Source organism: Eublepharis macularius, chromosome 6, assembly GCF_028583425.1.
Source record: "Eublepharis macularius isolate TG4126 chromosome 6, MPM_Emac_v1.0, whole genome shotgun sequence".
Lineage (NCBI taxonomy): Eukaryota > Metazoa > Chordata > Lepidosauria > Squamata > Eublepharidae > Eublepharis > Eublepharis macularius.
The window spans coordinates 44,606,762-44,633,975 of NC_072795.1; the positions used below are offsets into that span (position 1 = coordinate 44,606,762).

The 27,214-nt window shown below is 41.5% G+C and overlaps 1 protein-coding gene across 1 annotated transcript in view; it reads left to right on the top strand.

Annotated features, from left to right (window-relative positions):
- DOCK10 (dedicator of cytokinesis 10) overlaps positions 1-25,563 on the top strand; it is a 173,196-nt gene extending 147,633 nt beyond the window's left edge. The window contains exons 48-56 of the mRNA XM_054982520.1: positions 1,696-1,802; positions 3,891-4,013; positions 6,341-6,454; positions 18,739-18,885; positions 19,224-19,434; positions 20,027-20,217; positions 20,791-20,891; positions 22,014-22,152; positions 24,964-25,563. Coding sequence (XP_054838495.1) covers positions 1,696-1,802; positions 3,891-4,013; positions 6,341-6,454; positions 18,739-18,885; positions 19,224-19,434; positions 20,027-20,217; positions 20,791-20,891; positions 22,014-22,152; positions 24,964-25,086 — 1,256 coding nt within the window. The 3' untranslated portion in view covers positions 25,087-25,563. The remainder of the gene's footprint in view (positions 1-1,695; positions 1,803-3,890; positions 4,014-6,340; positions 6,455-18,738; positions 18,886-19,223; positions 19,435-20,026; positions 20,218-20,790; positions 20,892-22,013; positions 22,153-24,963) is intronic.
- Positions 25,564-27,214: the final 1,651 nt, after the last annotated feature.

A 27,214-nucleotide genomic window follows, 5' to 3' on the forward strand; every position in this document is an offset into this window, starting at 1 on the left:
GCACCACTGACATTGTATCTGCAAGGGAATATTTATTCATAGGGGAAAATACAGTATGTTTAAGAATAGAATAGGTATCTTATTAAGCAATCTCCTGTCATGTGGCAGACAGAAGAAAAATAAGACAAATGTTGAAATATAATGATGATTCTAATTTTTTGAAATTTTATTTTACTTATTTATGTCATTTATAGTCCGCCTTTCTCACTGAGACTCAAGGCAGATTACATAGCGTGAGATTAGTACAATCAGTATTGGGGACATTTCCATAGAGTGTTAATGACATTTCCACAACGTCAAAGGATGTTACAAAGAAGGGAATTTCCAAACTTTTCACATTAGATCAGACCCCTCAGAAGTTTGAAATGGACTTGATTCTTTGTCATCAATCTCTCCTGGCTCCTCATTCTCAAATTTACTTTATAGAGGAGGCTCATGGCAATGTAGGTTTCAGGCTTAAGGACTAGATGTTGCTAAGCGTCCAGTTGAAGGCAGAAAGAGTGGGAAATATGGTTCCTTAATGCTAGTGTCATTGAATGCTAATATAAGCTGTCAGGACAATGTCCATTACCATCAGGAAGTATGGCAGCTACAGTTCCCACACTTTCCTTCATGGTCACAGCAGCAGCCAGGACTTAAACTCCAGGAATAGGGTTGTCACCTCAATTCTCCTGCTAGGGTTACCAGGCAGTGCCTGGAAACCAGGATTGTGGGCAGATATGGGAGGGGGCGCCCGCTGCTGTGTCACATCACTTCTTGTTAAAAAAAATGGAAGTGACATAGGTATCTCTATAAATCACTGGAAATGCTCTGGTAAAACCATAGAGTTGGTGATGATTCCTTGAGCTACCTTATGTCACTTGCAGTTATTTTACCACAAGTGATGTAGTGATTCGAGTGGGGGGGGGTATCTTTTTCCTGCCATTGTTCTGAGCAGCAGCAGGCAATGGGAATGGGGAGCAGGGTGCTCTGACTCCACCTGGAGGAAGGGGACTCCTGTCTCCTGCTGCTATGCTCCCTCACAAAGGTAAATTTGGAAAAGGGAGCAGCAGCAGGGAAGGTTAACCACGTGTCCTAGTGGGACAGAGGCAGTGATGTCTAACCCAGGCTGCACTGAAACGTAGACAAATTAATATGGGCCCACTTTGAATGAGTCTCAAATTAATTTATTTTAATCAGACTCATTCCAAACTGGTCCAGGGACAGCTTTCCCATCACTAATTAATTCACTGTACAAAAGACATTAATATTTTCATATCTACAGACTATAAGTACTTCACAGTCATATAATAATCATTCTGATGGCAAATTTTTCTATATAAGGAATCTAATGACATTTTTTATGAATAGTCCAAAACATAAATGCCTTTTCATGCCAACTTTGCAATTATTTTGAGATTCATGGAGAATTACTCCAATAATGCTTTTGTACAAGAATGTATTCCTCCAGCTACATCAAATTATAACTATCCCCAGCCTTGCCAAGTGGCTTAATGAATTGGATGGGATTTGTAATAACCTGTTGCAAATTTAGGCCATTCCATTCATGCTACTTATTCTTTACGCTGTGAAAAAGCAATTATGCCCAGCAAATAACAAACATCATTCTTCATAGCAGTATCTTATCCTCTTTTTCAATAATTAATTACTTTGAGCCATTTTTATTCAAACATTTCTCTCCTCTTGCTCACAAAGGCTTATTTTCTATGGGATGGCCAGCCTTCCTCAATATAACACCAAATATTAAAGAAGAAGGTGCAATGAAAGAAGACTCTGGGATGCAGGACACGCCATACAATGAGGTCAGCAGGGCTATCGTTTACAGGCTCCTGATCCTATTTTCTCAGAAGTAGATCCCACTGTGTTCATCAAGGTCTACACCCAGGAAAGTGTACTAAGGATTACAGCTTCAAATATATTTTCCTTTCTCGTGCCACATTTACTTTCAACATGAACTTAGCACGATAAGCTTGCAGGGCCAGCAAGGCTTTTGTTCAACGGAGCAGCCAGGCATGCACAGCCATCCACTAACCAGCAGAACACGTTTAGCTGAAGCAAATGCAGAATTAGAATTTGGGCAGGGGATACAATCCACTACAAATGCCCAACTTATTTTAATGGAGGGTGGGGAAGGCGGCATGATAGAGCCCAATTTCATCAAATCTCAGAAGCTAAGCAGAGTCAGTACTTGGATGGGCAACCATCATGGAAGCCTCTGCAGAGGAAGGCACTGGTAGATGACCTCTTCATCTCACTTGCCTTGACAACTCCTTGCTGGGGTCTCCATAAGTCAATTGCCACTTGATAGCACATACACATTTTAATAGAAAAGAGCAAGAGTCCAGTAGAACCTATAAGACTAACAAAATTTGTGGTAAGGTATGAGCTTTTTAGTCTGTCTGTAGCAGTAGAAAAGAGTAAGCTCTTTTCTACTGCTACAGACAGACTTAACATGGCTACCCATCTTGATACATTTTAATGGCAGTTGCCCAAGATGAATTTCTGCTTTTGTCATACCTGTCAGATAAGTGGTAGATAGAGAACAGAGGCATGATTGCTGAAGCTTATTGCTGCAGGGGCTCAGACACAAGCCTAGGGGCTTCGGGTGGGAGAAGAAGCTGAGCACATTTGCAGAATCATGCAGTGGGAAGCTGAAATCCAGCATGCAGCAACTATAGTGGGCAGTATCAGAATTTGGGCAATGGCTGGTTCTTCCCACAACATACATATATTCTGCCCTTTGTTTGGAAGACAACACCACCTTGAGAAAAAGTTGCATTACCACAAATAAAGCATCCATCAATCACAATAACCGTTCAGGCTATCTGGGTACTGATGAAGAGAAGATTACAATTTTATTGTAATAACAGGTTTCTTTTATAGTTTATATATTTATATTTATAGTCCACCTTTGTCACTGAGACTCAAAGGAGATTACTCAGTGTAATTCAACACAATTAATATGATGAGACATCTAAACAATGAACTAGGATTACAGAAATCTGAATAAGCATAGCATGTAGAAAACAAAGTCGTGACAACAGAATAATTCATGCAGCAAACAAATAATACGTCCTATACACAGTGGTATAGTCCACAGTCCCTTTGTCTTCCTATGTTAATGCATAGCCCTATTTTAGCAACCTTCTGAAAATTTATCTCAGATCAGTAGAGTGCAATCCTGCTGGATCAGAGGGATGATGTATCTCCAGCCGTGCTGGTTTCCAGGGCTCAAAACATTTCTCAATGGGTTCTTGAGGGATTTCACCCCATGCATTTATTCTGAAACTGGTATAAATAACACTGCAAATAGATACAGTGTTTGCTTGAAAATGTGTTGTTTCATGTGCCGTGTCATACTTTCTGTAAGTTTAGAACAACTTTATATGTTTTTAGCATACTAAAGCTTCTTCCTTTTGGTAGATGCATTAATAAATGCCGTTCCATTATACAGGTGTAAATCACTATAAGGTAGCATTGCCAAATGTACATGAGAGCCAGTGTGGTGTAGTAGTTAGTCAGACTAGGATCTGGAAGGCATGGGTTCAAATCTCCACTCTGCCATGAAGTTCACTGGGTGGCACTGGGCCCATCGCTCTCTCTCTCAATCTAGCCCACCTCACAGAGGTGGTTGTGAGGATAAAATGGAGGACAGAAGAGCCTTATACAGCACCCTGGGCTATTTAGAAGAAGGGTGGAATCCAAATATAATAAATACATTGCAGTGTGTTTTCCACTAATACATCTATTAAAGCAAGCAGCTTCAGTGGGCTAAATGTTTGCTTTGGTGTTTTGTCTAACTAGGCCTCTGGTTTCTGCTTTGTCAAAGTATCTAACAGCTACATAAACAAAGACAACTTTATTCTTTTTTATTTCTTATGCAATTGCAGAACATCCTTGTGGAGCAGCTGGAATTATGCGTTGACTACCTGTGGAAGTCTGAGAGATATGAACTCATTGCTGAAGTTAACAAGCCAATCATTGCAGTATTTGAGAAGCAGAGAGATTTCAAGGTAAGGCAAACTCAAAATAACAAATGCCAAGAAGAATTACATTGCTGACAAGGTTACATTTTTATTTTGTTCAGTTTATTTTCCACATTATATCTAGTATAAGTGGCTTTCTATGCAGTTTATGGGCTGTGATTAAAGCCATGAAAAAAAGTTCCCATGGTTTCTGAAATATCTCTCTTCATCTCTCAATCTATTATCAAGATTCTATCAGGTTGCAGTTTTGTCTTTGGGTGAGGAGATGGCTCAGTGATAGAACATCTGTTTTACATGCTGAAGGTCCCAAATTCAATCCACAGAATCTCCAGTTTAAAAGTGATCAGGTGATATGAATGACCCCTATCAGAGACCTGCAGCCAGTCAATTCAATACAGATCTTAATAGATGGATGGTCTGACGCACTAGCCTTATTCATATGTCATAGCATATACCCATGTATCTAAGAAAGTACGTAAGAAAGGACCGACACATGTTCTCTTTTCAGTGAAAACAGGGACCAGTACCTGGATAAATGTGTGGTTTGAATCACACATTCAGCTGTACATATGTTGATTTTTCTTTATATGCGCATTGAGTAATTCTCTTTTTTTGAGAATTTTATTAAGAGTTTTAAACAAGTTAATAAAAGGAAAAAGCATATAGTTATATGCAAAAAGAAAACAAAGAAAGAAAAAAAGATAAAAGGAATAAATGCCAATTTTCTCTGTGGAAAGATATATAAGTAATGCATATAATAATAATAACAACAAACACAACAACATTCTATTTATATGCCACCCTTCAGTACAACTTAATGCCCACTCAGAGCGGTTTACGAAGTATGTTATCATTATCCCCACAACAACAGTCACCTTGTGAGGTGGGTGGGGCTGAGAGAGCTCCTAGAAGCTGTAACTGACCCAAAGTCACCCAGATGTGACTGACCCAAAGTGGAGGAGTGGAGAATCAAACCCGGTTCTCCAGATTAGAGTCCCGCGCTCTTAACCACTACACCAAACTGGCTAACTTCAAAATTACCTTATATAAATACTTCTCCTTTCCCTCTAAACGTTCTTTTCCTGTCTCCTAATCCTCAAAAGCACAGACCATCAATTCATTTCATTCTGCTTATCACAAAAAATCTATAAGGGGCTTCCAGGTGACCATATATTTATCTAATGTCTTTTCCCTGATCAAAGACACAAGTTGAGCCATCTTCTCCTCCAGCCATTTCTGTACTGTTGATAATATTGTGGCTTTCCATTTTTAAGCATATAGCATTCTCACTGTTGTTATCATATTCAAAACAAGTGTGCCATGTGTAACTTCCAACTGTTCGTCCATTAATCCCAACAAGAAAGCCTCCAGCTTCATTTGTACATTTATCTTTCAAATCTTCTGGATAATTAAATGTATTTATATCCAGGGCTTTTTTTCAGCGGGAACGCAGTGGAATGGAGTTCCGGCACCTCTTGGAAATACTCGGCAATAGTGCATGAAAATAATAATATTTCAAAGAATCCCATGTGTTTCTTCCTCATTTCCCTCTTGAGAGTTCCTCCACCTCTTTTCCCAGAAAAAAAACCCTGTTTGTATCCAAATGTTTAAAGCTTTGTTGGATATCCACCATAAATGATAAAATGTCCCCTCCTGCTGTTCACATTTCAAACATGTTGGAAATGCATTCAGTAATTCTCATGTTACATTCAAGTGTACATGGATTGTACATGCCTTCTCTCTAACTGGTGAAGAGGTCTACTATAAAGCAGGTCTGTGTGAGTTTTTGAAAACAGGTTGTTTAGTAGCCAGTATGAAGTGAGTTTGATGAACCTGTGCATAGAAATGTATGTCCCAGGGGCTTTCTTCGTGACTGACTCCTTGACCCATCAGGACAGAAAGGTGCTGATTACAAGGGAGCGCCCCAGGCAACTGGTCCTTTCCATCTAGGTGTATCATTCACACACAGCCCCCAGCTATGGGTAGGGTTGCACCATGTGGAAGCAGCTCTCAATTGACAGCAGCATGTAAAGGGAAGTTTAGACATCCCAGCACAAAATCTGCATATACCATGTTGTCCATTTTTTTTCCAAACAGACTTTGTAGCTTAGTGTACACAAAAATAATGAATGGGGAAGCGAGAACCACATATAAAGAAAAATTGCATGTTTGAAACACACATTTGTTAATAATTAATGCAGGACATATATTTTGCTTATGACAGAAAATGTGTAAATGCTTTAAAATCAATTCCAAGTCCAGCACCATAATCACAAGTAGGTTGTGTCATGAGGGTGACTTGAAGATCACAATTTTCATTTTAAAATGTTCTTTCTCTCATTCTGCTACTTCAGAGGCTATCAGAGCTGTACTATGATATCCATAGATCATATCTGAAAGTGGCGGAAGTAGTGAATTCTGAGAAGCGCTTGTTTGGACGATACTACCGTGTGGCGTTTTATGGGCAGGTGAGTGACTCTTAAATTTTCTGTAACTGCAGATTGCAGATTCCAGAGATACTTTTTGTAAGCAAATACATTCAACAGTGAAATAACACGGTCCTTTTGGCAACTTTGGGCCATGTTCTGAAGCCTTTACTAAAGACAAATATCTTCTCCGTCTAACCAGTGATCACATTTAGAGCAAAATGTAGGTTTAAATAATGACTGAGGCAGTACTTAGCTTTATCAGCATCAAAATGCCCATAATGTTTTGCACAACAAATTGTTGCCTGTGTACACTTAGTTATAAAATCAGTGGGACTTTCTTCCAAATAAACTTGCCTAGGATAGGACTACCCTATATCAAGACTACTGTGAAGCGCCCTTTGTTTTTCAACAAGGACTGTGAAGCTCATAACATATCTCATCATTCCCCCCAAATGGAAGAGAAGTAGCCAGTCTTCTTGGCACCTCCAACATCTTCTCCACAATGTCAGGGAAGACCATAACTTTTTTCCATCACTGGTGGCAAGAGTTCATTACTAGGAAGTATCAGAAAGAGGTAGATTTTTGATAGTCAAAGGAAGGAAAAATGAACGAAGACAGTGTAAATCTAACATTTTCCCTGAAGTGATGCTACATACCACCAGATATATGTGATACCCATTGATATTGCTACTAAAACTGAAAAAAAAATCAGACTCATTTTAAAGGGACTGAAATCGACATTCTTTCACTAGTTGCATTTCTTTTAGACTCTCTTGCTTTGTTTCCTGGTTTGCCTCTGATTCTCTGCAGTATGCTGTAGAGCAGCCTTGTGCCACGTGCTATTTCTGCCTGCTTCTTTTGGAGTGGCATGTATTCATGCTTGTCTCCATTGTATATCAGTTTGGTGGAGGAAGCATGCTATTTTAAAGTGCTCTGAAGCCACCACAGTTCCTTTAATCTGTGACAATGAGGTGTGTTAAAAACAGATTGATCTGAATCTTTCTGCCTGCTAATTAGGTTTTAATGCCAAAATTTGCTCTTTTTTCTTTTGATCTTGTTCAAGGCTGTGGTAAGTCGTCTATTCTTCTGCATGCTTTGTTTAATTCTTTTTACTCGTTGTCCTCCTTGTATAGTCTGAGTTAACCTTAACTTAGTGCTTCTTAGTATTCCATGTGAGAGATGAAATAACATTGCTTTCACTCATTTATATGCTGTGTTGCATCTAGCAAAACTAATTATTTTGTTCTGCTTCCTTGAGGCTATAAACCGTATCTGTTTCTGTCTTCCTCACATAGTTGGGGCCTAAACCAGTTACCATTTTTGCAGAAGCTGGTTCAGACCATGTGATTCTTACACTGAGATGTCCATATTAAAAAGTCTTGCTTATGTCCTACGTATTTGCAGAGATAAGCTATTAATTTGTCTTTAACTCAGTCATACTACAATTATTCCAGGGTCTCGTGCACTTATGCTATTTTTTTGCCCTTTTTTCAATACTGCTGGCTGCATTTCCAGCCTGCCTCTATGCAGTGCCTGAAAGAAATGTTTAAAAGGTGAGGCTCTTGTCAGGAGTAACTGTAGACCTATCTCTAGATTACTCTGGTAATGTGATAACCACCCCAGAATAAAACTAGGCCACAAAGATGTGGTGTGCGTATGGACCTCAAATGTGATTAGTACAAGGACAGAAGAAAAGGAGTTCCACAACCACTAGTTTCTCTGGGAATAAGAAGACGGGAAGGAGACCGTGAGCTTTCTCCTCCTATGCTGGCTATCAGAACAAAATGAGACAGTGATAGCCAGAAGGGAAGGGAGTGGGTAGTAACATTCTGAAAGAATGGTGAGTTACCTGACTCTTCTCTGCTTGCAAAAAAATGGGACCTTTTGCAATGAGTTTACAAATATGTATTTGCATTTGAGCAAGTCATTCTTGTTTCTGTGGTTTCCTCAGTGAAAATATAGGGTAAAATAATGATCTTAAAGGGATTTTCCTATGGAAGCCCTCTCTTCAGTGTGCTAGAAAAAGAAATGTTATGTTGCTGCTTGTCACAAATGGTTATATTCACAAGCCACCCTGAGTGGGAGCAAAACATTCAAAACTAGCCCTCATGTCCAGGGTAATGGGCTGCCACTGGCCTCTCTGGACTAAACCTTCAGCCGTGAAACAGAGAGGCAAGTTCCCAGCCCTACCAGATTTTAAACAGGAAGACAATCCTGCATAGTAGACCACTTTGCAGATTGAGTTCCACTCAGCATTTGGGTAGCTGTGTCTAAAATGGGTCAAAGAACTGGAATCAAGTTCATTGCCCAAGCATACCAAGTGGCTGCTTAGGATACTACAATCCCAGAGGACTCTAGCATGCCACTGGGGCTTATTTTTAATATTGTAGAAGAAATGTTGTGTAGTAGTTAGAGTGTTGGACTAGGATCTGGGACATCTAAGTTCAGATCTTCACTCTGCCATGGAAGCTTGATGGGTGACCTTGGGCCAGTCACACACTTTCAGCCAAACCTACCTCATAGGGTTGTTGTGAGAAGAAAATAGAAGAGAGGAGAATGATGGAAGTCACCTTGGATCCCCATTGGGGGGAAATGGGGTATAAATGAAGTAAATAAATAAGTAAGCAAAGAAATACAGTTATGTTCCCATGTGGTGCAACAGCATGGGAGGAGGCAACAGATGTGGCCTTGGTCCATCTTTGCTTCCAGGTTCCTCACTGCTTCTCTCCAGGGCCACCATCCATGGAAAGCTCCAATAGCATTGGCAGCTTGTCCTGGAGTGACTGGGGAGCAGCACAGGAAGAGACAGCAAAATACGTTCAGCCAGCCCTGCCAATATGCCTACAGAAGGTTTGTCTACAGAGAAGCAAACTAAAGCCTGAAAGCTACATCAAGAAAAGTGTCCATATAAAAACATGGGATAGACTGAGAATTATGGCAGGATTGAGCCAAAGAGATGATAAAAATCCAAATTTCTGGCATGCTGAATAAGGAAATGGTCAGATCTGGTGATTGAAAGTGAACGTGCATGGCTTGGAAGGTTAAGATATCTGGTGTGAAGGAGGTACAGAGACGCTTCACTTAAAAAGATGTTGAAAGGACAGGGCATCTAGAAAGACACTTGGAGAAGGACACTTGCCGTACTAGGAATCCACAAATTATTCAGTCTAAAGAAGACAAGAGAAATTGCTTCTTGCGGTAAAAACTAGATAGGGATTGTTTGCTTCCTTTCTTCAAGCAGGTTTTATTATGGCCCAAAACATATAATTGGGCAATGACGGGGGAAGCCAGAATGAGATGTAGATCCCAAGGACTCACGTTATGAATAAGGAAAGAGTGGATAAAAGGCCCATACACTTGCCCTGCTAGTCACACAAATGAATGACGCAACTTGCAGCTTTTGCCCTGAGCATGCAATATAAATGTGTGGTGTGATTTTAGGGCTACCAAATCCTGCAACAGAAATGCTGCTACCTGGGCAGAGCCTGATGCTGAGGCCACTGGATCTGAAAGCAGAACCCAGAGGAGGCCTGGGAATAAAGCCAGGAGGTCGAAGACAATGATATTGGGGCTCTGGGGGTGGACTCCAATAGCTTTCCGTGGGTCTAGGGGTTTTTTATTTTTTAAAAAAATTATCAGTGCAAAACAAAGAAACAAAAACAAGAAAAACAATGCTGGGAACACAAACAAAAACAGTGTTGGCAAATCTGTACATAGGCTTCTATGAAAGCTTTCCAAATATCTAAAAATGTCCATACGCAATTGCCGTCTATATGCGATACGTTCAAATGTTGTTAAGTTTATAAGGTCCTCAATCCAATGAGATACAGGAAGTAGGCTTTTGTCTTCTAGTGTTATAGTATGTCTTTTAGTGACGATGAGGGCACAGAGGATGCATTTCCATTGACCATTGGTTAGGTTCCAAGAGACAGGCCAGTTGTCTAAAAGCACATTAACATTCTGAAAAATAAAATAGTATTCTAATACAAAATTAATATGAGTAATGACTGACACTCCAAAGGACTGAATTACTGGACATGTCCAAAACATATGCTTAAGAGATACATGTTGTAAGTTAAACTACCAACAATTGGACACTGTGCTTAATCCTTTTGTTAAAAGGCGCTGTGGTGTCATATACCTGAAACATAATTGTTTGCTGAATACATCACAGCTTAAAATCCATAGCAGCAACAGGTATAAGGCTTAAAGCCTTATCCCACTGCTTTGGGATCTTTAGGGTATTGCCCAACTTCTTGGGATTACCCAAGATGGTACTTGATACTGAGTCAGAGAGTCTCTCTACACAAGACATCTTACATGGGGATGCTTAAGGGACTTACTTTCTGTGTAGTCTTATTATCAAGTGTGTTCTGTCTCCCTAGCAGTGCATGTGTATCCACAATGGGAGAACAAGTATAAGATCTTTCTCTCGAGCATCCCTGAGTAAGATGTCTTGTGCAGAGATACTGTGAGTTGGGGCACAGCATGGTGCATATGCTGTCTGTTCATTTACACTATACGTACAAGACTAGAAGAAGAGAAAGAAAAAGCTTTGCTCCTTGACCTTCAGGCAGCTGCTCCTGAAGAAAAAGCAGCTAAGGCTTTTCTGATCAGTTGGCCACCCTGCCTGATTAGGTTTGGTCCTGTTGACTTCCTTCTACTGAGCAAAAAAGCTAGCATTGAATAAATAAATAATGTAAATAAAAAATAATTCTTCTCCAGAAGGAGAAATCCTTCCTCCGATGGAGAAAGACTTAGTCATAGGATCCAGCCCATTAACTATCACTGGGTGCTTATCATTTTTAACAACCCAGAGGTTTACACAAGTACATGTATAACTTCTTTCCAAAGCTTGAAAACACCAGTAGTTAGTGAAAGTAGTCATAAAACCTGAATCATGAAAATATTTTTTTAATAAATTGGAGAACTCTCCAGTGGTTAGTTATACATTATAAGCAAGCTTCACTAATGGGAAATGTTAATGGTTAATAGGAAAATTCTCTTTAAAAAATACAAAACTGCTATTAGGGGAACTAGTTAATACTTGTGCATATAGTAACTGCATTTGTGTTCATTTGAAACCTGCGTGTTTTCTGCATGGGTTGTTTTATTGGCTGTGACCCCATATTTCTTTGGTTTATCCCCTGATTTCTGCACACATTTTTTTTTGCCTTTAATTTTTGCTTCAGGTCTCCCCTACCCCCCCCCCAAGATTTTTTCTAATTCTTGTAAGACCACTTTTATCCAATCTTTTTTAAGCCAATTCTGAGATGCCTCTGTTCCTTGTGCATACTATTTCTTTTGGTTTTATTTGTCCCACTCAGTCCCACCCACCTCCAACCCACTTTTTGATGATTGGACATTTGTCATCATCGAACCACTCCTCCCCTCCCCCCGCCTTCTTTGTCCCCCCTCCTGGTTTTGTTTTCAATCTTTTTTTAAATTGTCACTTTCATATTGCTATATCAATCTACTGTTGTAATAATAGATGCAGCAGGTTCTCTGAATTCCCAGCTTCAATTAAAAAAAAAAGCCCCTCCATTACAGAGATATGCTTATTTCCTTATATCTCCTCAAAGGGGCTAGAGACTTACCTTTTTTAATGAAAGCTGGGAATTCAGAGAGCCCATTGCAGCTATCATTACAGTGATATTTCGATACAGCAACATGAAAGTGATGATTTTTTAAAAATGGCAAAGGCCCTGGTGGCCAAGGGGAGGGGGTAGCCACTTCCAGTGCCAGAAAAAATGGCATTGTTTGAAAGGGATCTAAGCCACTGCTGATCCAAACTCTGTCCCCACAGAGGTCATTTTGCGTCACTGGTGCCAGCCTCTGCCTCCTTGATCTGAGTTGGCCAGGGCAAGGCACTCCGATTTGGACTGGGGGGTGGGTGGGTGAGGGATGGGTGGCAGAACTACTCCCCTTTTAGGCTTCCCCATGCAAAGACAGCCAGAGTGTTCATTTTCAACCTTTAAAAATATTCAGCCCTTATTGATACGTCAATATAAGAATGCATAAAAAGTTTTAGAGGGGGGGAGGGGTGCAGCACCCTCCCTTGAAAATCTTGATTATTTAAGGCATATGAGGAAGAAAATAAACTGAATCCACAACTGTAAAAATGCAGAGGGAGGTCAGATGTGCTAAAGAGCAGCATCCAATCTAATTCCAATGCTTGTGGATCAACTGCTAAGAAAATCAGGAATAAGTCGAACATGCAGAAAAGCCGCTGCTCCCTCCTAGCAAGGACAGGTTTGCCGAAACAGCCACAGAGAATTCTAATTCCGTGGTTCATGAATGCATCTGAAATACAAAATTCTAAATGAGAATCTTAGGGCTCATAAGGAGACGGTGTATTGTTCAATTCCATTATTCACAAAGCCACTTGGAGCAATAGGCAACAAACATTATGTCCTTCCTACCTTCATGCTTCACTCAGATTAAACAAAATAGGTTTAATTATGTATATCTAAGGGTGTTGTGAACTCCATACAGTTTTCACAAAGCTCCTAACCTCAAAAACAAAATGCCTCTTCATTGCTTCCTCAAAATGTCCAACTGTCAGCAGTGCCGTACAGCATGAGTCACTGCATCCGGAGCTTGTGAAAAGAAACACTTCTTTTAAAAAAAAAACAGATGCTATCCGGTGAGCTTGAGGTCGGTGTAAACAAGTAACTAAACCACAGGCTATTTTACAAAGAATTCAGAAGTATGTGGTATTTCATGGAAGTATCTCTGAGGCCATGTTGAAAAAATTGGTTTTGTCTTTAATTAATTAAAAAAGAAAAAATTGGTTTTGTCAAGGAACCAGTGTGCACATATTACAAGATTGTCACTAAAAATGGCAGCCTTGAGTCAAGCTCTCACTCCCTTATTCTGTAACATGCAGCCAAACATCCCATGTCTTGATTTCATCACATTCAGAGAGCTGATGAGCAGAGATAGCATAGCACACAAGGTAAAAATTAACATTTTTCTAAGGGTGGGGGGCAAGGAAGAGCTTGACACAAGACTTCCCTTTTCACTTCCACTCTTCACCTGCCTATTTTAGGGGGGGGGGGTCTGGATAGCTAGGAATACTATATAATATCTTGGTATGTGATGTTTCTTTCAAGAATATTAGGGTGGCATATAGAGACGGTTATTTAATGCTAACATTTTACTATATAATTGAGTAAATATGTTTCAGACAACTCACTTTATACCCTGGGGCACCACCAGAGGGAGCTGCCACAGAGGAAAGCCCAGGTAACTCACCATATAGCTCCAGAAAACATGACGTGGTGGGAAGCCCTGGCAGGGAACAGAAGCGGAGTAGGTGGCAATACCCTCCCTGCGCCTTAACCCAGCTGGTATTAGGTGCAGTGCAGGTGGCAATGCCCACCCCCACCTTAACCCAGCTGATATTAGGAGTGGAGCAGGTGGCAATGCCCACCACCACCTTAATCCAGCTGGTATTAGTACTAGAGCAGGTGGCAATGCCTACCCCCTTCAGCCAGCGGGTATTAGGAGTGGAGCAGGTGGCAATGCATGCCCCCTGCCTTAACCCAAGTGGTATTAGGAGTGGGGCAGGTAGCAATGACCACCCCCTGCATTAACCCAGCTGATACTAGGAACGGAACCAGTGGCAATAACCGACCCCCTTCAGCCAGCTGCAATCAGAAGCGGAGCAGGTGGCAGTGCCCACTCATTGCTTTAACCCAACTGGTATTAAGAGTGGAGGAGATGGCAATGCCCACCTCCTGCCTTAACACAGCCGGTAATAAGAGCAGAGCAGGTAACAATGCCCACCCCATCTTAACCCAACTGGTATTAGAAACTGAGAAGGTGGCAATGCCCACCACCCTTCAGCCAGCTGGTATTAGGAGTGGAGCAGATGGCAATTCCCATCCCCCGGCTTAAGCCAGCTGATGTTAGGAGTGAAGAAGGTGGCAATGCCCACACCCTGCCTTAACCCAGGTGGTATTAGGAGTGGAGCAGGTGGCAATGCCCATCCCCCACCTTAACACAGAGGATATTAGGAGTGTAACAGGTGGCAATGCCCACCCCCGCCTTAACCCAGCTGGTATTAGGAGTAGAGCAGGTAGCAATGCGTACTCCCTGCCTTATCACAACTGGCATTAGGAGCAGAGCTGGTGGCAATGCGCACATCCACTTTAACCCAGCTGGTATTAGGAGAGGAGGAGGTGGCAATGCCTGCCCCCCTTCAGCCAGCTGGGATCAGGAGCAGAGCAGGTGGTAATGCCCACCCCTGCCTTAACCCAGCTGGTATTAGGAGCAAAGCAAGTGACAATGCCCACCCCCTGCCTTATCGCAACTGGCATTAGTAGCAGAGCAGGTGGCAATGTGCACCCCCACCTTAACCCAGCTGGTATTAGGAGCAGAGGCGGAGGCAATGCCCACCCCCACCTTAACCCAAGAGGTATTAGGAGTGGAGCAAGTGGCAATGCCCACCTCCACCTTAACCCAGCTGGTATTATGAGCAGAGCAAGTGGCAATGCACACACCCCACCTTAGCTCAGCTTGTATTAGGAGCGGAGCAGGTGGCAATGCCCACCCCCTCCTTATCACAACTGGCATTAGGAGCAGAGCAGATGAAAATGCCCGCCCCCTTTACCCAGCTGTGATCAGGCTTGGAGCAGGCAGGGATGCCTTTTCTCTTCACCCAGCCGCAATCAGGCGCAGAGGAGAAGGCAATGCCCGTTTTCTTCCAGCTGGAATCAGGATTGGAGTAGGTGGCAATGCCTGCCCCGCTTTACCTTCCCTCTATCAGACATGCAGCAGGTAGCAAAGCCCACCACCCCTTCATGTTGCTGAGATCAGGTGTGGAGCAGGTGGCAATGCCCACCTCCCTCCTTCACTGGCCAGGATCAGTGAGGGATGAGGAGGGAATACCTGCCTGCCCGCTCTCCCCTTTCTAGAGCCTGTTGTATTTTTTTACCACAATGGGCTTTATTTCTAGTCATTAATAATCATGTTTATAGTGTAAGGTTTTAAAAAACGTTCTCCCTTAAATTAATGCATACTGAGCTTCAGTATAATGTTTTGTACAGCCAAAACACAAACAACACAGCTCTTCTATGTGTATGGATGTAATGCCTCATCACAGCAGGATGCCTATGGGGCATAACAGAACTTTGTTTCTTTCCTGCCCACTCAGCATGCATGCACAGGAGCACAGGCTAATTTCACATCAGGCTGTAACATGGAATAAGATACTCCGTTTTACATTGATAAGACTGTTCTTTAACCCATAAGGCAACAACATTGGTGGGGTAGCTATTAGAGTCAGCCAATCAGAGGGGAGGTAGCAGGAGCTACTTACCACACAGATTGTTTTACTAAAATATCTCTTATATAATTTTAGCTTTATCTTCTTCCATCTCTCCCTGTATTTGAATCCTAAATCCTTTCATTTTAATTTTAAGGGGATCAGGTTTACTTTTGCCAGGTATGCAGAGTCTTTAATTGCAGCTGCAGCATTTCAGTTGCCAAAGATCTTTCATCAGAATGTAAACATCTAGATATGAATGAAGTCCAGTTATTTCAATTTTGAATTTTATAGGGATATATTAATTAAGGCACAGTGCAAGTTTTAAAATTTTTGTAAAACTCTTTACTAGCATGCTTGCAAACAGCTAAACAATCTAATCTATACAGTCTTTGCAAAATAATATATAGCCTTATCTCATTTATGCTTACATAACTTCTCAGCTGTCCATGATCACTTATGGTATAACCAGAGTTCACTGTGAGCAGATACTTACAGATAGTCTTTTATGAGAAAGATAAGAACCTCTGCCCTTGTTGAAATGAAAAGTGTTAATGCTAAACCACTGTTGTCCAGATGCAACAGACTAGTGGTCACCCAGGGCTCCCAAACATACTTGACCAAGAACTGCCGTAAGAACATATGGAGCATTCTGCAGTCGCGGGGGCGGGGCGGGGGGGAGCTTGATGCTCATTCAGAATTCTGTATATGCATTAGAGCCCCACAGTTGTAATAGGATGGCAGAGTGCTGAGTTGGTAGAATGGACTGTACCACTTGAGACTACAGACGAGGAATCATATTTTCCAAAGTTCTCACAACATTAACAATTCTGTATGAGTGGAAAACTAGCATAGCATGTGATGAGTTAGTCTAGACGTTTTTATTTGCAGGGATTTTTACACAGGGGAAAATTAAGAATACGCCCTCCCCTTATACACGCACACATGCTGAAGTGGTATAGCCCATGCTACCATTTTAGAATTCTACCACCTTCTTTTGCTGCCTGCTTTGAGCAAGTCTTAGTGCTAAACTACACAATACACCCAACATGTGTCAAGAGCAGGGCTTTTTTTTCAGCTGGAACACGGTGGAATGGAATTCCAGCACCTCTTGAAAAGGGTCACATGGCTGGTGGCCCCACTCTCTGAGCTCCAGACAGAGGGGAGTTTAGATTGCCCTCCGTGCTGCTCCAGCATGTGGGTGGGAGGGAGGAAATCCCCGTGACAATTTTTAAGAGGTGCCGGAACTCCGTTCCACCACTTTCCAGCTGACCCAAAGTGATGTCATTGTGCGGTCCTGAGTTCCACCACTGTGTTCCACCACCTGTTTTCCCAGAAAAAAAGCCCTCGTCAAGAGTATTGTGTAGCCATGCTCTTAGTTGTGGCTGTCCCACTGAAAATAATGAAACTCACATCAGTGACTCCTAACTTCTTCTGTTTATTCCAGTGGGACTTATGTGCTAGGTTGTAGCCAGTTTTCAAGAAGTCCTACTTTTTGTAAATGTTTGAAGAATCATGCTAATAGTATGATCCTAAGCATTTATACCTTTCTAAGCCCACTAGAGTCAATGAGTGGAGTGAAATACTGTGATGGAGAGTGCCCTCAAGTCGTAAGCGACTTATGGTGACCCCTGGTGGGGTTTTCATAGCAAGAGACTAACACAGATGGTTTGCCATTGCTTGCCTTTGCAACCCTTGTCTTCGTTGAAGGTCTCCCATCCAATTACTAACCAAGGCTGACCCTGCTTAGCTTCCGAGATCTGACAAGATCAGGCTCACCTGAGTTATTCAGGTCAGGGTAGAGTAAACTATAGAGTGAACTATAATACTATAATTGGCTCCTACAGCACAGCATTTATGTTAATTGTACTTTTACCTCCCACCCACCCCCACCCCCACCCCCAAGTTTTGGTTGCAATGGCTGAATTAATGTTACAAAACAAAAAGCGGGAGTGGGGGGCAAGCTGTCTGGGCTGTTAGTAAAGACTGTGAAGCAGGAGATCAGTGCTGGGGCGTGGAGAAGAGGCAGCAGTTATGATTTCTGAGACCTGTATGGGATCTCACATGGTCCATGCAACTTTAAGCAAGAAGCAAAGCCTCATTCCCACCTTGCATATATCTCAGTCACAGCAGGCTGGATGGCCCAACAGTGGGAATATAGACTCTGGTAGCAAGGATACGCTGCAACCTGCAGAGCAAGGGTCAAGTGTGAAATTTACCTTGCACCTACCTCTCCTTACAAGGAAAACAGGTTAGGTCTGTAACTGTACGGTGAGCTGAGTTGTACCAGGGGACCTTTCATCTGGCTATCTAAGCCAGCCTCCCTAGCATGTCATGTTAGAACTACCCACTCCACAATGGCCTTACTAACTAGCACACCATGTTCCTTTAAGTAGACCACAACTTCATTAAACTCAGGTATCAACATTTGTCTTTTTATTTCTTTCATGCTGAGACAGTGCCTGCCTTAGATTCACAGAGCTGCTGCTGCTATTTTCAATACCTCTTATGCCAGTTACTAGCCTTCACCACAGGGTGGCAGTCTCCTCCCAAAAAAGCAATGCATTATGTACCTGTGCGCTTTCAAGCAGCAACTGTCTTATGGTGACCCATCAAGGGGTTTTCAAGCCAAGAGAGGAGCACAGGTGGACTGCCATTGCCTTCCTCAGTCTTCCTTGGTGGTACTTGAGTCTGCTTAGCTTCCAGGATCTGAGACTGGGCTATATCACACTGCCTTCCCACGCACAATGCAATCATATGCTTACTAATACTTTAATCTCCAAAGTTGTTTTATGTCACATTTCACATTAGGGTTGTATCCTGCTGGTAAAAGTTTAGAATTCATCTTGTGCTAATACAGAGTTTGGTTTTAATGCATTCCATTCTTTCATTGAACACAAGCTGCAGCATTCAAGAAAAGCCTGGGAGGAGGGTGCTGTTGTTATCTCAATAGTTAGATTTGTTACACTTAAATGAACAGTACATTGCTTGACATATCACCATCTTATTGTACTTGATTTACTCTTATATGTATGATTTGTGTTTTGATCAGGGCTTCTTTGAAGAGGAGGAGGGAAAGGAATACATCTACAAAGAGCCCAAATTAACAGGCTTGTCTGAGATTTCCCAGAGATTACTTAAGCTTTATGCAGATAAGTTTGGAGCAGACAATGTGAAGATAATTCAAGACTCCAACAAGGTATGGAAAAAAATATTCACCCAACTCGAAGCTCAATCTCTTTGGGCAATTCTCCTGCACAAGCCCTATTGAAATGAATGGAAACTGTACAAATAGAGCACTGCCCCCCCTTTTAAACTGAACTGAGGAACTGCTCCAAAAAGGCTTTCCTTGAGAATTTGTGTCCCTTCACCTCTACTGTGAAGAGGCTTCTCTCTTGATTCCTGGTTGCTAGCATAGAGTATCCAAGTAAAAAGGCAAGCGCACCTGTCAACAGCAGAGAAAACGTGTCCGTGTTTCCCTTCAGTCAGTATTTAGTACGGTCAGTATTCTAAGTGCTTTTGTTTCATTCATAATAGGTTAATCCCAAAGATTTAGATCCGAAGTATGCCTATATCCAGGTGACATATGTCACACCTTTCTTTGAAGAGAAGGAAGCAGAAGAGCGGAAGACGGACTTTGAAATGCATCATAACATCAACCGCTTTGTGTTTGAAACCCCATTCACGCTGTCAGGAAAGAAGCATGGAGGGGTAGAAGAGCAGTGCAAGAGACGAACCGTCCTAACAAGTATGCGCGTTGCGGCGTTATTTAGCATGCTGAGAAGTCACTGAAGGTTTTGCTTGAGAATTGTTATTTTCAGGAATCGTTTCAGAACTCACCACATACTCTTTCACTCACTTACTCAGAAGAAAACCCCACTGACTACAGTTGGACTTATTCCTGAGTAAATCTGCATAAAATAGCAATGTCAATCACCTGCCTAGACATTTGTATACAGAACATCTGCTTTTATTATAGTGTGGGGGAATTATTCTCTCGTATTCATTTTGGGGGAGATGATTCAGGTTTCTTTGCAGTTAATAACACGTTATCTTATAATTCATTGGACAATTGATTAATCAGAAATGCCAGACTTTTAAAACAGGAAGGCCATAATTTTTACACTTCAAGAATATGAAAAACTTGGACATACGGCATTTTAGTTCATGTAAATTTATCCCTGTTTAGAATAGCAAACAAGTTATAGGAAGTTGCATGGTTACATCTTAGATTTGTTGCTCAGTTATATGCATGAGGTTAATATGCTGTCTCTTCCATAGACTGAACACTGTGGTAGGGGGATTTTCCTTAAATGTGTCCTTTATATTTTTGAGTACAGCCAGCCATTTATTTCCTTACGTGAAGAAAAGAATACAAGTCATAAGCCAAGTGAGCACAGAACTGAATCCCATCGAAGTTGCTATTGATGAGATGTCTAAAAAGATTTCCGAACTCAATCAGCTTTGCACGATGGAAGAAGTGGATATGATTAGGCTCCAGCTGAAACTGCAAGGAAGTGTCAGTGTCAAGGTGAATGTGGCTTAACCCTCCATTGGGGCTTAACAATGTTAACAATGCAAAGCATAGAAGAAAATTTCCCTTCTTAAAAAAAAAAAAGAGTATATGAAGTTATTCAGGTTCTTACTGAGAAAGGGCACTTTGTGGCAGCCGCTGGGTTGTATGTTGCCTTAAGCACACCCTCTGCTTTATAGCCTAAGACTGAAATGTTCAGCTTGTCTTCACCATCTGAAGTGGTTCTGGCATGGCAGCAGAATTCATTCTACGTGGCAGGGCAGGACTATAAGCAGTCATCATTGCAGGCACACACTGAAGTCTTTGTTCCCATTGAAAAACAGATAGCGTACCTCAAAAGGTTTGCTCATAGCAAGACATGAACTTGTAAAGCTGCCTCTTACACTTGGTCCCCTGACCAGCACCAACAATAGCAGCTCCATAGTCTCAGGCACAGAATGGTCTTGCCCAGCGTTTGCTTTCTGAAAGTTTCCAGAACTTGGAGGCTTTTGTGTGCAAGGCATCTGCTTTGTCACTGAGCCACAGCCAATCTCCCACTTTGTCCTTCATTATGATGTTTTCTTCTGAAAGGTAAATGCTGGACCAATGGCATATGCTCGAGCTTTTCTTGAAGAAACAAATGCCAAGAAATATCCAGATAACCAAGTTAAACTTCTGAAGGAAATCTTCAGGTAAGCTTTCTAGTTCTAGAGGTGGCGATGCATTTACAGTGCAATCATAGAAACATAGAACTGGAAGAAATCCCAAAGGTCATCTGGTCCAACAATCACAGCTATCTCCCCCCTTCACCTCCCCTGCTGACCCCTGCTCTATGGCCAGAGGAAGGGGGGAAAGGGCCAGGAGAAAAATTCCTTCCGGACCCCAAAGTGGCAATCAGCATTACCCTGGTTATGTAAGAAAGCATCACAAGCGCCTAGCTCCAGCCTATCCCTTCGTGCCCTGCCTCTCCCGATTCGCCTAAATTCATACTGAGTCATAGCATCTTCATTGCTGTCGAGTGGCCATCTAACCTCTTCTAAACACCTCCAAGGAAGCAGAGGTCACCACTTCCTGAGGAAGCCTGTTCCACTGAGGAACTACTCTGTCAGGAAGTTCTTCCTAATGTTTAGCCCAAAACTCTTGCTTTAATTTTAACCTGTTGTTTCTGTTCCAACCCTCTGGGTCAACAGAAAACAACTCCACTCCATTCTCTATGTGACAGCCCTTGAAATACTTGAAAAGGTCTATCATATCACCTCTCAACTGCTTCCCCTCCAGGGTAAACATACCCAGATCCTTCAACTTTTCCTCATAGAACTTGGTCTCCGGACCTCTCACCATCTTTGTTATCTTCCTTTGGACACATTCCATCTTGTCAACATCCTTCTTCAATTGTATTGCCCCAAACTGAACATAGTACTCTAAGTGAGGTCTTATCAGAGCAGCATAAAGCAATAACCATCACTTCGCCTGATCCAGACACTATATTTCTAAGGACACTATAATCCTAAGAAGAGTTACACCCTTGTAAAGTCAGTGAGATCAGTGGGCTTAGAAAAATGTGATGCTGTTTGGGACTGCACTCTTACGTTTCTCAGTTACTATAAAGAGGTAAAAGGGAAGTTCTTTGTCCTTAAGCCAAATTCTGACTAAGAACCTGGCTGTGACCTCGAGTCACAGATTTCATTCAGGGGGGCAGGTGCTGGAATCCATGTGTCTCCATTGTGATAACTCTGATTTGATCAATAATTAGAAAAGTAATCCTGGCTTTGCTGTCTAGACATTATAGTTTTGGTGTAATCTGTGTTGTGCAGGCAGTTTGCAGAAGCCTGCGGACAAGCCCTTGAAGTCAACGAACGCCTTATTAAAGAGGACCAGTTAGAATATCAAGAAGAAATGAAATCTCATTACAAGGATATGCTCAATGAACTCTCTGAAGTTATGAATGAACAGGTTTGACATTCTGTTCCCTTGTTTCTTAAGCTTCTCATTTCTCTAATACCAAATACGTTCATGGTTTTTGTTGGCTCCAGAAAAAAGTCAAGCCGATCAGTCCTTTCATTGAGAATCTCAGTAGTATTCACATAAGATCAAGTCTGATTGCAGGGACCTCATGTCTGTTAGAAAAATGGACTTTTTATAATGCCCAGCAACATCTTATCCTTCCCTGCCCTCTCTCTCTTTCTCACTCACACACACCTTTTTCTTTTTTGTTTCCCCCTTTTACATTCTGCCTTGCAGAAGAATTCTCTGAGCTCGAAAGGTTGCTCACTACTTTGCCTGTTTTTAATGGGAACTGATCAGGAAGATATTCAAGGGCCTCTTTAGCGTTAGTGCCCTGTCCTGAAGTTACAATGAGTTCAGAATCACTAATACCATTGATGATACAAATACAAAAAGCCACAAGTTGTTGCCCACTGAATCATCTGAGATGTACCATTCACAGATTTTTATTAAAGAAAAATGTGATTTGTTTCTTTTAGCCTTGCCACTGTTATGAAGTAACAAAATATCTCCTATAGTTTGCAGTCTTCATTAATCACTATTCTGGTACCCATGTAGTTTGGAGTGGGGATAGATGTCTTTTTCCAGTGCAGCCTCTAGTTCTAAACCCCGGCAAGACTTGTGCCACCAGCTGAGTCCTTGTTGATCCTCCAGCAACTTGCCACAAACAAGGGGGAGGGCTAGCAGGGTCAGCGCAGGCAGTACAGAGTGTGATGCTGGCGAAGTGTTTCCCTTCCCTTTCAGTTAGGTTTAACCATAGCAAGAGAAATGCCTGCATGAAGACCAGCCATACTCATTTGTCCCCATACATACAAGCCATTGAACTAAGGAATATTCCAAAAAAACTGAAGGGTAATATAACAAAGCTATTGAAACTCCATATAAAAGTCATTTGCCCTGATCTGAATAGCCCAGGTGAACCTCATCTTGTCAGATCTCAGAAGCTAAGCAGGATTGGCCTTGGTTAGTAATTGGATGGGAGACCTTCAGTGAAGACTAGGGCTGCAGAGGCAGGTAATGGCAAACCACCTCTGTTAGTCTCTTGCCATGAAAACCCCACCAGGGATCACCTTAAGTCAACTCTGACTTGAGAGCACTATCCGCATATAAGTCATTAGAAAAGTTGTGGTGGTTTATTCTAAATTAGATTTGATAGGCCCTGTCTCCAGCATGTATACTGCTACAGCATTTCTTATGCATTAAGTGAATTATTTTACAACCAGTGTCCTTACATACCATCTCAGGGACCGTGCACTTGTTTGGAGTTGGCAAAATCTCCTTGTGATGACTTTACACATGGAAGGATTGTGTTTGCTGACTGAACGTGCTGCCCTTCTGTGATAAGAGGGCACATTCCCCACTCCGAAGCAAACTATAGGCTCTTCTGGTCACTCTGGATGTATTCAAACCCTATATTAACTGTACAAACTGCTATCATAAAATCACCTTGTGGTGACTTTGTCATGTGGAAAAGAAATACGTGAACCAGTCCTTAGCTGAACACCTGTGTTTTCTCATGAGGCCATTGGAGTCCAGTGTTTCTCATTTGTGGCATTGTTTGTTTCTCCGCTGGTAGCAACACCTTCATCAACATGTTTTCTCTCTTTTTCTGGCAGCTCTGTCATGGTCAATGCTTATACAACTTCTCTGCTTCACTGTCTAATGTTTCCCTCAATACTATAGCCAGAAGTGGTACGTTGGTTTTCTTTATGTCTACGTGTTCTTTTACTGTCCCATTCTCTCACATGCTGATATTCCATATTAACCAGCGCTGAACATTTATCTAGGATATCATCTCTAATACACTTTTCTTTAGCAGAACATCAAAAGGGAGGTGTTTATTTTAAGGAGCATAAAAACTTCATGGATAACCCTTTTCTCATCTTCACATCAATTTCTCAGACCGAACACTTGCAATGCATATACTTTTTACGTCTTGGGGCTAAAAACCACATATGTGATGAGGCAACATCAAACTGGGGCAGGTTCAAATACATTTGCACTATGACTTGATGCAAATGATCCTCTACAGCGTGGTTAGAAAAAATGACTACAGGCTCACCCCAAGCTCTCCCTTCTTTATCCTTTCTTGGACCAGTCACACATTTTCAGCCTAACCTACCTCACAGGGGTGTTGTGGGGATAAAATGGAGATGAGGAGAATTATGTAAGCCACTTAGGTCCCCATTGGGAGAAGGGTGGAGTATAGAACAAACAAATAATAAATGAAGTTTCAAAATTCTTGTTTCTGGTTTGGAGGGATGGTTGATTTGAGTATCATAGAAAAGAATGGAGATGGATCAAGATGGGTAGTTCTGTTAATCTGTCTGTAGCAGTAGAAAAGAGCAAGAGTCCAGCAGTACCTATAAGACTAACAAATTTTGTTAGTCTTACAGGTGCTACTGAGCTCTTGATCTTTTCTACTGCAGAAAACTATGGTTAGCATTAGCATTAATAAGGGAAAGGAAGCCATGAGAGAAAGGGAGCAGCAAATGAACAAGAGTACACTTCATTCCTGGTCTTCTTCAAGGAGCACTTCATATAGGCTTTGAGGGTGTGGAAGAGGTGTGGATTAGCTAGAAAGACTTCTTTAACAGTTTTCTTCCATTTAGCTAGTAGCTGCTCAAGTTATTAGCACAGAATGCCTGCCCATTATAATTCTTGGAAACAAATTTTATATTGAAAATGCTATAGTGCCATTGATGATATCCCATAAATTTCACTTTCTTTCATCCGTCTTGTGTTCATTGTTTTTAAAAGATCATGTACAAGGAGGATTTTGCAAAGCAGCAAGGAGTGGAACAATCTTATTCCCATGCAATCAGTAAAACAATCACAGCCCCACCAGGAGTGCCAGGAGGATCCTCCAATACTGACATCTGATGCATGGCCTTGACTCGGAATAGACCAGGAGAGAACGTTGAGAAGATTTTGGATGAGAATGTGTGTGTGGGGGGGGAATTATGAAGAATTCAGTGAAAACAAAATGCGATACATTGTTTTAATTTATTGAACATTTTCAGTGTTAATTTTTTTAATTGCCAGTTTGATATTTTTTTAATGTTATTGCCTTTTCTGGTATTTGCACATTTCCTATGGTTTTTGTTACGGCTCAGTCTTTATTAAACTAGACTGAACCTGAAATTTTCATTGGATGTTTAGTTTCATGGCAAGCCTTACGTTTGCTGTAAATGGTAACATAATCTAATCTGAGTCCTAGTATACATATATTTTAAAGGTCAAAAGTGGATGTTTTATAACATTTAAGTATATTGCTATTGTAAATAGAAGATGTGTAAAATATGTCATTTTTACAAAAAAATTTAGTTAATAATTGACATTATTAAAATGTGGATAACATTTCAGATACAGCTATATTAAAATATTTGGCTACATGTAGAAAATTGCCTGTAAATATTTCTTTATGTTATTTGAGTTCACTGATACGTTTAGTAACCTCTAGGAAGAAAGTTTGTAGTTGCCCTGGGATCTGGCCCTGCATAGAGTGCCTTGAAGCTCTGTCATTCTTTTGTACTCCAAATATTCTCACCACATCTATTGTACTGAAAAGGGGTGTGGCCTAACTTCAGGGAATGCCCAAGTACGACCAAAGAGATTCAGGTTTAGCATTGCAGATAATCTTGCCAAAGAGGACCCATGCCTCCACTACTCTTTGGCCTGCTGATGCTGAATTCCGGATGGATTGTACATGCACACACAGTTCTGTCCATTGTTCAGAACTGCACTACTCCTTTGTTCAAGGAGCTCAGCTTTGCAATCATGGGACTTAACGTATTTTTAGCTTCATAAAAACCTTATGAATAAGTTTTTTTTAAAAAAAAAACATTCACACTTTTTGCTAGTTCTGAATATCTACAAATAGAAATTGTAAGTTGGTGCTATGCGCTCTACTGGAATAAAGGATATGAAATAGGATCCTCCTCCCTCAGTTATATCATCCGTATAGTCAAATGTGCATTTTACTCACATCCATACAATATATTCTTTAAAGCAGAATGGATAGCTCTGTCCAAGGGGATGCTGCTGAGTAGCAGTACAAAGGGGATGCTCCACCATGCACCTCCAGCTCCTCTTCCGTGTGCACGGGGCCCACCTGAGCTCACTTACTGTAATTAGGGGAAATTGTTCCAGTCATTCACCTCTACAATATATATCATGTTAAGTGAAACATTTTCTTGCAATGAAAATCAGCCTGCATTTCATTATCAGTTTCTCCTATGTGAGCAAATGAAAGGAATTCTTCTAGACTCCACAGGAGTGAGAACAGCTCTGCAGGTCCTTATAAAAAGGTAATGCCTGTGAAAGAATCTTCTTGACTGCTTTTTCCATTTTTCAGTAAGATCTTCTAGGAGTTGCAAATTAGCAGTTATGATAAGGGAATGTTTGTGTTTTTAAAAAGTTTTCTGTGGGCCAGTAACATGGCTCAAAGTTTATATTGGCTAGTGCTGTTTCTATGCTAAAAGTAAAATACAGTTTTTTTCATTCATTTGGGCTTATGGGGCCAGATGTCAGAGAAATGGCAGCAGCTGCCTCCTACATACAATGGCACCATGCACAATGAAGCCATAGGCATACACCAGCTATACGATGTCCCACATGGGACATTTCTCCTCATGTAAATGAAGGGCACCAGCACAACCCTTGGCTCATTATAAGGGCTTTCCAAGCAGGATGGCAGCTTGATAGGATGTCACTACTTGCGGTACTACCATGGTCCCATAGCATCTCTGCAAAATATGCAAATATACAATATATTGTCGAAGGCTTTCACGGCCGGAGAACGATGGTTGTTGTGGGTTTTCCGGGCTGTATTGCCGTGGTCTTGGCATTGTAGTTCCTGACGTTTCACCAGCAGCTGTGGCTGGCATCTTCAGAGGTGTAGCACCAAAAGACAGAGATCTCTCAGTGTCACAGTGTGGAAAAGATGTAGGTCATTTGTATCTACTCAGGAGGGGTGGGGTTGAGCTGAGTCATCCTGTAAGAGTTTCCC